This window comes from Fragaria vesca, linkage group LG1 (genome assembly GCF_000184155.1).
Source record: "Fragaria vesca subsp. vesca linkage group LG1, FraVesHawaii_1.0, whole genome shotgun sequence".
In the NCBI taxonomy this organism is placed as follows: Eukaryota; Viridiplantae; Streptophyta; class Magnoliopsida; order Rosales; family Rosaceae; genus Fragaria; species Fragaria vesca.
The window spans coordinates 21,129,100-21,138,979 of NC_020491.1; the positions used below are offsets into that span (position 1 = coordinate 21,129,100).

The following is a 9,880-nucleotide window of genomic DNA, read 5'->3' on the forward strand; positions in this document are numbered from 1 at the left end:
CTCTCTCTCTCTCTCTCTCTCTCTCTCTCTCTCTCTCTCTCTCTCTCTCGTTGAGAAATCCAGACAACTACCCAAAAAAAACAGACGATGTGCACAGCTCTAACGAAGAGCAACGACGCGACTTATCCTGATAACCACTACGAAATTGCATGGCTGTAGCTACTGGGTTGAAGAAGGCCGAGTCCAAGAAGTTACAAAATCATCTCTTTGCGTTTTAAAAAAGAGGAAAATACACCGCCGGTACCCCAACTTTTGTGGCACAGTCAAAATGGTACACATACTTTTAAAATTGTCAATGTGATACCCAAACTTTTATTTCGCTACCAATGGCTAGAAATATAACATAAAAATTCAAACATAGAACTAAAAAGGGCGGCCAATATCACTGAATTAAAATCAACATCAACATGAGAAACATACTATGCATCAGAATTCAAGCTTAATTGGTTTCCAAAAACTCAAGGAACCAGATTGTTTCCAAAAAATTTATTCCAAAACATTTTGTTTCTCTAATTTAAAAGCCAACACATTCACTTTTGAGCACTCCTTGCTGCGTGATTTTGGCTGCTTTGAGGAGGCTGTGTTGAGGCTGATGCACTACCATTTACAGCAGAACTACCCTCCATTGCCAACTTCATTGATTCCTTGGGTGGTGAGGTATTGATTCCTTGGGTGGGGCTGGTGCTCTTTGGACCTGTGAACAAATTGGCGGAGCTTAATGAAAAAATCATACAGAAAAGTTGTAATCAGGATTCTAACAAATACAACAAGAACCAGCTCTTGTTGTCCACAATCTGTCAAAAAAACTCGAAGGTGCTGATCGCTATAATTTCACAGTTAAGTCCACCTAAGAAAGGTTTTTCCAACCACTTCTTAAGCCATTACCAGTCAATTCAAACTAACATGACCTACATAACCAGACCACTAGTAATATCATGAAGGAACTGGTGAAATGGACAAAACTACAACTTCATAGTCACTGCAACATAACCGCTGAAACCGGAATATGAACTGTTGGTAAGAAATTCAACAACCAAGAAGAAAAATGGACATTGGTGAAAACTAACATCTGAGAACTAAGGAGTTAGTCTCTTTAATGGAAAAATAAACATAATTGGTGGCACAAAGGACATTTGAGAAATAAGGAGATGACTAAGCTAGGATATTGGTCCTCTATAGTTTAGGAAGTTGCTAAACTCTTCCCGGAAAATGAAATGGGACAAAGAAATGAATCATAGATCATAAATATAAAAGAATTCAATAAATAAACATAAGCACGAGAAAGAGCTAGTCACCTGTGCACTGGTTCAAACTATAAAACAACAACCTCACCAAGTGTTTGAAAGGAACAAGAGAAGAAAAGCGTAATGTTTCCATTATGCAACATTCATTAAATATATGTCAGACGACATTACAACTTAGAATGCAAACCAAGTATAATTTCTTGACAAAACTGAAGATAATGGTGCAACCAACTAATGAACAAAAACTTGCAACAAGGATTGATGATAACTAAGGACTGAAGGGGAAAAGAATATAATACCTGAAGGGGAAAAGAGCAGAACTTCTATATGGACGAAAACGAAGAAAGTAGACCCAATACCCTAGGAACAAGCACATTCCATAAGCTGTTTGTGACAATGCAAATATAATCTCTTTTTCCTGCAGCAGATCAATTAGGACTTTTAATTAGAATCTGCATCTAACTCCAAAAATCATCAACTTTGGTTCTATAGTAGACTGTGTCAGTATTGATTTTGTTTCATCATATCCTCTCAAATAGTTAGTTAAAATAATAAGTGCCACAAATTTTGTTCTATACACTTCAGTAACCAAAAAAGGTTCTACTAAAGAAAAACACACCTGGCTATGGAACTTATGGGCATCATCAAATTTTCCGAGGATATTTTCAGAGAATATGACTAAAGGAGAAGTAAATAAGATTGTTACAAACTACCTGGTTGGCGCTATATGGAAATAAAGAATATGTGAGCATGTAGTTTGATCAAAGATCTTACCATGTCAACTCGCATGCCAAAGAGAATGGCTGTTGTTATGGAGTGAAAAAAGGTAGCAGCTGTTTCAACTGCTAGCCTTAGTTTAAGCAGAAGCAAGTTTTGAGAAAGGATATACAAGGGCTCTGCCAATAGTTCTAATATACACGCACTGCTTGCCAGATGCATTAACTCAGGTGAGTGATGCATTCTATGAATAATGAGTTCAATCAACAGATTCTGAAATTTAAGCAATACAAATTATTCAAAAACCATAATTGGATTTATAAGCAAACACATGTCATCATGATAACACTAAGATTAGCCACAATATCCATAGACATAGAGAAGCAAAAGAAACAACATGAAAATTTCAAAAGAAAGGCAATAACAGATCTAACAATGTACCTGTAATCAAGATCACTTTCCCATATGGATCAGAAAAGCTCAAGCCTTTCCACCAGAAGACAAAACAGGCCGCTGCAATAGTAATAATCAATTTCCACACAAAACAGCAAGAGAATCACACCATATCCAAATACGTACAGAACCAGACTAATACTACAAGATCTGTAAAACTAAACGATAAGCGAAGCAAAAGCAAGTACCGAGAGTTGAATTCGACGCAAATTGGTACATTGGAAAAGGTGGAGTCAGAAGTGACGGTGATCTTGTTCTTCTCACGAGTGACGGAAACAGAGTCAGCGAGAGCACCGGCCGTGGCGCCGACCTTGATTTGCTTCTGGAGGAACTTCTCCAGTCAGGCGATGTCCATGATCTTATTCACACGAACGAAGCTCCCTTCTTCTTGGCCTTGGCTCCCGAAATAGCTCCCAGGCTCATTTTCGCTTCTGCGATTCAACACAGTAATTAACCAATCAAACCTGAAAGCTGAAATCCTAGAAACTCAGATAGAGAGAGATGGGGCTGTGGTGGCTTACCTTTGGCTAGAGAGCTTCGGCTGCGTCGGTCTCCTCTGCAATTTAGGGTTTTCGAGAAAAAGAGGCTGCGGAGAGAAGAGATGGAGATTGAGGGAGGAGAGGAGGAGAAGACTAGTTTTGACTCGATTAGGGTATCGTGTGGGTTAAATGTCGTTTGCCCTTTTTCGGTGGATTTGATCGGCACCGTGACGGAAATTAGCCCTTTCTTTTTCTTGGTAGCGAAAACAAAGTTTAATTATCACACCGATAGATTTTAAAGTATGGGTACCACTTTGACTGTATCATAAAAATTGAGGTACCGGTACTATCAAAACTTCTTTAAAAAATAAAGAGGTGCAAAACATTCCATATTCAAGATTTATGGGTGGAATGAAAACCCATATTCATTCTCTTCCAATTTAAGCCCCCAAAGATCATTGCTTTTTGATTTTGACTTGTGCAAATTGTGGTTTGATTCTTTAGGGTTTCTTCAATTTAAACTGTAACGATTCGAAAATTCTCAACTTTGATTGGAAACAACGTCGTTGCTCTGTGGCGGTGGCGCGGCGGTGTTATTGTTGTGCATCGCTTGGATTTCTCAACGAGAGAGAGAGAGAGAGAGAGAGAGAGAGAGAGAGGAGAAAAAGATTGAAGATGGGTATGCTATCAGCTGTGTATTCACGAATGGGGGATGAGGGTAAAGTTTTTTTCAACCCTCAGATCAGTTTCATTTAAATCTAATGGTCCTAAGTGGATCGTCCATTTATGTCCCTCAAAAACACTCCCGCATGTAAGCGGGCCTGGTCCTGCCAATAAATCTGTCTAAATTGGGACCGGGGAAAACTTCTCTACTATTTTGATTAGCAACATATATATTAAAGAAAAAACAGTCATGATAGGTTTGGCATGGGTGGAGTCTAAAAGCCTTGTTCAAAACTTCAAATGAAGACAAGACTTGGAACACATTAATCAATATTCAAAACAAGTTTCTCAATTTAGTGTCTGAATAAAGACAAATATTGTATAATATATAATTTGCCCCAACCAATCTCATTGAACCCTCTCGCTCCACTGTGGTTATGCCACAGGGTATGGTGGTCAAGAAAAATTTCAGGAGGAAAATAATATATTCTCCCGAAATCTTTTTTGGGATGAATATATTTTTTTTCTCATCGTTATTCTTTAGCCACAATATGTTTCCTCACCTAATCTCATATATTTTTCATCATTAATTTATTATTTCCTCACCAATGATACATAAAAAATACTTAAATTATATTTAATAAAAATTCCAAAAAAATTATTTTCGTCGTTATAGGTATTTTTCATCAATGAAGTTTTTCCTCGCCATAAGTAAATCTTCAACGATGCCCTTACTCGTGCATGTATATCTATGTCGTTTCTCCAAGCTCGTATCAAAAGCATGAACTAATTAGATCTTTTCAAAAAAAAAAAATTTGCATGAATTAGATTACGTTCCCCTAATAATAGAAATCAATCACAATGATAGCTATAATCAACTAATAGTTATATATATATATAACGAATGGATCAGTCTCGAGAGAGTATTAGGCGCGCGCGGGGCCATGTGCATGACTCCTCATGCAGTAGATTCATGAATAATAAATATGATCGACCACGTGTTTCCGATTGAGAGATCAATGGCTGAATTAGCATGTAGTCATCCACTGGTAATTAAGAATCACCACGAGGAAGATGATTAAACCCTCGTCACCAAACAACTCTCAAGCTCTCTTTCCTGGACCAACTCCTGCCTCCTACCTTATACCCAACTATCATATTTTTCTACTCTTCCCCTTCTAGTGATTCAGCTTCCACTGTTTCAGAGAGCTTGCAAGCATCTCTTTCCCAAGCCTTGGTTCTCTTCTATCCACTTGCCGGCCGACTCAAAACCGCTGCCTCTGTCGACTGCAACGACCAAGGAGCTCATTTTCTCGAGGCCCGAGTTAACTGCCACCTCTCGGATTTGCTCAAAGTTCCCCAGCACAAGTTGCTTAACAACCTTATCCCCGAGTTTGAGCCTAAAACAGTTGAGTTCGCGTTGGGTTCAGTTGTTTTGATCGTTCAAGTGAGTCTTTTCAAGTGTGGAGGAGTCGCTGTTGCTGCGTCGCCGATACACAAGATCGGGGATACCGGCGGATATTACAATTTTTTACAAACATGGGCTGCCATACACCGTGGTGAAACCGATCAACTAGCGCTGCCTGAGTTTAATGGAGCATCTGTGCTGCCTCCTAGAGAGTTTCCAGTCCCAAGCAGCTTGGGATTAGTCCCAAATCAATAGTTGACGACAAAAAGGTTCGTGTTTGATCTCACAAAGATTGCTAGTCTCAAGGCAAAAATCGGAGGTACAAACGTAGAACTTGTTTCGGCAATCATCCTCAGAAGTGCTCTTGTTGCTTGTCATAGATCGAAGCCGGAGACTGCTTCAGGGACAACTGTGTTTTCCCAAATTGTAAGTTTCGGCAATAGAATAGTCCCGGCTGTGGCGCCAAACGTGATGGGAAACTGGTTTTGGTCGGTTCAAGTGATATTCAAGGAAAACGAGACGGAACTACAGGAGTTGGTGGCTAAGATGAGGAAAGGAGTAACAGAGTTCAACAAGGAGAAGGCGCACAGATTCAAAGGCGAAGATGGATACAGGGTTGTGTCCGAGTCGCTTAGAGAGAGGAGAGAGTTGTTTAAGAGCACAAAGGGGTGCATCAATCTTTATAGGGGTACAAGTTTGTGCAAGCTCCCCATATATGAGCTCGATTTTGGTTGGGGGAAGCCGACATGGGTCACTAGCCAAACCAACCACAAGAACCTATTTATATTGATCGACACGAAACATGGAGATGGCATCGAAGTGTGGGTGACACTGGATAGGAAGAAATGGCTATATTTGAGAGTGAAGAGGAGCTCCTTTCATTTGTATCTGCAAACCCTAGCGCAATTGTTCTCATTCTCGTATGTGATTATGCCACAAATCTTAGCAAACTTTACAAATTTTTATATGGATGTACGTCATCTTTCATTCCACTTTTGTTTTCAATGAAACTTGAATTTCTGAACTGATGAGTAATGCTTCTTAGTTATACTTGTCACCAATGTCCATCACACTCTTCCTATGTAATTTGCGCTCTTGTCTTGATAATTTAAACTTCAAGCCACCCTTGTACCGTATCCAATGGTATTTTCTCCCTTCCCAAATGATGGTGAAAGGTTTGAGCTAGCTATCTTGATTATAACTTGTCTCAAAACTCTCAGTCGAGCATGCCATCCAAACTAGAGCCTGAGAATAGTACCTCCCTTCCAATTAATCAACCAAGTCGTTGAAACCTTCACACCTTTGGCACCTAGTATATTTATTTACGTAAAGTAGGAAGTCGTAAGGGACCCCTGGAACTTACCTCTTCCTCCCTGTTTCCAGTTGAATCACGAATTTGCCATCGCTGCCGCTCTTTTCTCCCCCTTTCTCTATTGGCTGCAATTCATTTATATCAGCAGACCGTTGCTTATCGAATCAACATCGGTCATCGTCGACATCTCAACATTTCCTTTGCGCATAACCAGACCTGATCTCACCACCGCTTCACAGTCAGATTTGCTCGAAGGAAAGGGGAGGTAGACGAGAGAAAAGAAGTCGAGGGCGTAACAGATTTCGATTGGAGTTGCTATTTCAGCCGTTCTTGCTTTGGAGGCTCTCCAAATCTTTGGTCAGTGATCAGATATATCCGAATTATGGTTTTTAGGGTTTCAGCTTTGGAGAGACAATTTTGGTATTCATTCTTGCTGGGTTCTGTCTGATCGATTTGAATCCTAATCCTACAAAAGTCAACACTTAGGTTTTGCTTCTCAGCTGCCACATCTTTTGATTTCTTTGAGATTGGGTTTGAATTTTTCTTATCTGCCTTTAATTTCCTTATTAATTGTCATTTTATGATTGTCAGTCTAGAATTTGATGCTTTGTTTTGGTCGTTGAAGACTCAAATTTTCAGTTCTATGTTTTCGGTTGTGTAAATATTGGAATTTTATGGATTTTTTTTGGCATGTGCAGGCTGCTGCGTGTCAGAATTTGGTTGGGAAAAGAAGCCATCTGGGATCAACCATACTGTTACCGGTCAATAGAAGGTATTTGATTGGTCTTTTCTTATTTTTCTTCAAATTTATGTTTATAAAACTTTTCCTTGCAAATGTGAAGAATCCTACAGTATGAAACCTTGGAAAAGTTAATAATATGCCAAGTCAAGATTATGGAAAAGTTAATAACCTTGCAAACTGATCTGGGGTTTATATTGAATGTTTCAACTTAAAGTTTGTAGCTTTGGTGGATGATATGGATTTGAGAGCTTAGTGTTTAGAAAGGAACAGATTATGATTGCTTGAATATGATGGGTTTTATTGTCTGGGTTGATGATGGATTGTGTTTTGGGAGATGGTTTACAATTTGATTTGTTGTGACCAGTGGAATTGGGGTGTATACAGGTTTGGGTGAAAAATGGATTAGTAACTTTGTTTATTGCTCAGCGGGATGAACTCTGCGTAATTTTGATTTATTATGCCTTCTGCCAAATAGTTATTTAGTTTAGAGGCATCTAATGTTTTTGTAGGTGCGTGATAACAACCTATCCATGTCAAGTCTCTCCCCATTAAGCAGTAAAACTACCAACCACTCATCGTTGCTATCATAACCAGGCCACATCTACAACTAATAGTTTGTAGCTTGAACCATAACAGCATACCATGGTTCTTACTTCTAAGCATAGTATCATCTCTGTTAGCAGCAGACCAATCAGTAGCAGCTTGCAAAATATATAAATATAGAGCCGAGCTCAAATGGTGATATGGTTGGGTCCAGCTCTTCATTAACAGTTTCATATTCGTCATAAGGCAAAGGACACTACCCGACTACAACCCTTATCAGTAATTTCTCTGAGATCTCAAATTTTCAGCAAATTCTATTATGCTGAGACTAGCAGACATCAGGAGTTACCTATAATTCCAAAGCATTAGGGTAAGAACATATAGCGCATCTGTTATCCATTAAAACATGATCCATGGATCCATACTGCCAAAAACATATAGTGCATCTGTAATATGTATTCAATTTCCTTTGCGCATAACCAACCACTATATGTTTTGAAATATGGTTCAATTTGGTTATGCGGTGGTGAGATCAGGTTTGGTTATGCGCAAAATATTGTTATGCTTTTGGCTGGCGTGGTGTGGAATATTATACAGGATGTTACTAACAATGTATGAATTTAGTAAGTAACAGAAACGAAACAAAACGAAACGAATGTCCACATACATTCTACCAAATATCGAAGAAATTAGTATATCTGCAGAAAATATATCTGCATTGGCCAATATCTCAAAGTAGATGCAAATATCAGTCTAACCAAAAGCCTATGCATAATAAACCAACATCTAGGACTCAAAAAAGAGAAGATAACAATCAAAGAAAAAGGCATCTGACAAAAACCGAAACCATAGAAATAAATAAACAAATCAAAGAAAAGAATAAACAAAACCCGGGGGGGGGGAGGGGGGGATAACAATGTATGAATTTAGTAATTAACAATATTTTACGCAAAGGAAATATTCAAATTTTTGGGAGATTTGTTATTTTTTTCTTTGATTTGTTTGTTTATTTCTTTGGTTTGCGTTTTTTGTCAGATGCTTTTTTCTTTGATTGTTATCTTCTCTTTTTTGAGTCCTAGATGTTGGTTTATTATGCATAGGCTTTTGGTTAGAATGAGAATGAGAGAAGTGAGTTTTGTATGTTGGTTGGTGGACATTTATATGGTTGGAGGGTTGGACCTGGTGTTCTTGGGAGTTGCCATGAAACTCGGTTTGGTTGTTTCCTTATTAGTGACTTTGCTTTTCTTCTTCTTCTTAAAAGTCGTCATTTACTTTAAGGGTACACAAGAGTTTCTTCTTAAAAGTCGTCATTTACTAAGAATAGACAGCGGGGAGATTTGTTCCTTACCTATCTTTTGGCTTTGCTTATTTGCTTGGCACAGAAACATCACCTGTGAATCATCATCATGATCTGCCGTTTGGTAACTCTATTGATTTCAGATTAGAGCAGTCCCAAATTTGAACTTCTGTTCTTTGAATTTGTCAGGTTACTTCGCAATTTCCATTTGGTCAAATTAATGGCTTTTGCATAGCTTCTTCAATTCATGTAATAACAAGACAAGTATTCATACTAAGATGAGCAGAAGAAATCTAAAGTAGAGATCTTCTACATTCTGTTAGGGGTCCCTCTCTCCCAGTTTTTTTTTTTCCTTTTTCCTTTTAAATCGAAACCAAAGCAAATTTTTAGACAATTGGGCACACTGTACTTGAGGAGGTATCTAATTCTTCTAGGAAATTGGTAAACAAAGCATCAGTAGTTACATTACACTTAATGGATCGTAAGGAGTCGGGATGCATATTCTACTCCTCACATCTTTTGGTTCATATGATGAGAGACGATCATAAGCATTTACTCTATTTTGGTTCACATCTTTTTGTCTTTAGACCTTAAGTATTTACTATATTCTTGCAAAGCAAAATGCATTCTGAACGATACTCCTAATACTATTAGTAGTTAAGTTACTTATACATATACTTGGATATAATAAGCTAAGGTTTGGTTATAAAATTGAAACCTTTTTTTTTCAATTCCATTTGCTTTTGTTGCAATAATCTTGGTGATCAGTATTCTGTAATTCCAGGTTAAAAGTTGAAACTTTTTACACCCTGTTTAAGCAATATCTTCGGCATGTGTGTGGTAATCTGTTATGCTTGGTGGATGGATTAAAACCATTTGCATCCACATAATTTCATTAATTTGTTATAAAAATATTTGTTGCATAGATCATAAAGATTTTAGCTCATTTAGCACCAGCTAAGCCCACATTTGTTCTACCCTCGCCATTAAAGACTTCTCAAATTTTAGCTCATACAGTTTTT

The 9,880-nt window shown here is 38.1% G+C and overlaps 2 protein-coding genes across 2 annotated transcripts in view; one reads left to right on the forward strand and one right to left on the reverse strand.

Annotated features, from left to right (window-relative positions):
- Positions 1–541: 541 nt before the first annotated feature.
- Positions 542–3,099, reverse strand: LOC101308025 (protein RFT1 homolog). Its single transcript, XM_004288575.1, has 6 exons — positions 2,936–3,099; positions 2,603–2,845; positions 2,403–2,474; positions 2,019–2,234; positions 1,544–1,662; positions 542–694 (listed from the first exon to the last, which is right to left on the reverse strand). The coding sequence occupies exons 4-6, from the start codon at positions 2,202–2,204 to the stop codon at positions 616–618; spliced, it is 384 nt and encodes a 127-aa protein (XP_004288623.1). The 5' UTR covers positions 2,205–2,234; positions 2,403–2,474; positions 2,603–2,845; positions 2,936–3,099; the 3' UTR covers positions 542–615.
- Positions 3,100–3,568: 469 nt separating this feature from the next.
- LOC101301148 (BAHD acyltransferase At5g47980-like) overlaps positions 3,569–9,880 on the forward strand; it is an 8,404-nt gene continuing 2,092 nt past the window's right edge. The window contains exons 1-5 of the mRNA XM_004289524.1: positions 3,569–3,611; positions 4,747–5,159; positions 5,256–5,714; positions 5,804–5,884; positions 6,975–7,048. Coding sequence (XP_004289572.1) covers positions 3,569–3,611; positions 4,747–5,159; positions 5,256–5,714; positions 5,804–5,884; positions 6,975–7,048 — 1,070 coding nt within the window. The remainder of the gene's footprint in view (positions 3,612–4,746; positions 5,160–5,255; positions 5,715–5,803; positions 5,885–6,974; positions 7,049–9,880) is intronic.

What these genes read in the sequence shown, in the direction of transcription:
- LOC101308025 (XM_004288575.1), bottom strand. Translation starts at nt 2,204, where the DNA reads ATGCATCACTCACCTGAGTTAATGCATCTGGCAAGCAGTGCGTGTATA. An exon ending in TTGGCATGCGAGTTGACATG is followed by an intron (nt 1,663 to 2,018) that starts GTAAGATCTTTG and finishes GATCTGCTGCAG; the next exon opens with GAAAAAGAGATTATATTTGC. An exon ending in TCTGCTCTTTTCCCCTTCAG is followed by an intron (nt 695 to 1,543) that starts GTATTATATTCT and finishes ATTTGTTCACAG; the next exon opens with GTCCAAAGAGCACCAGCCCC.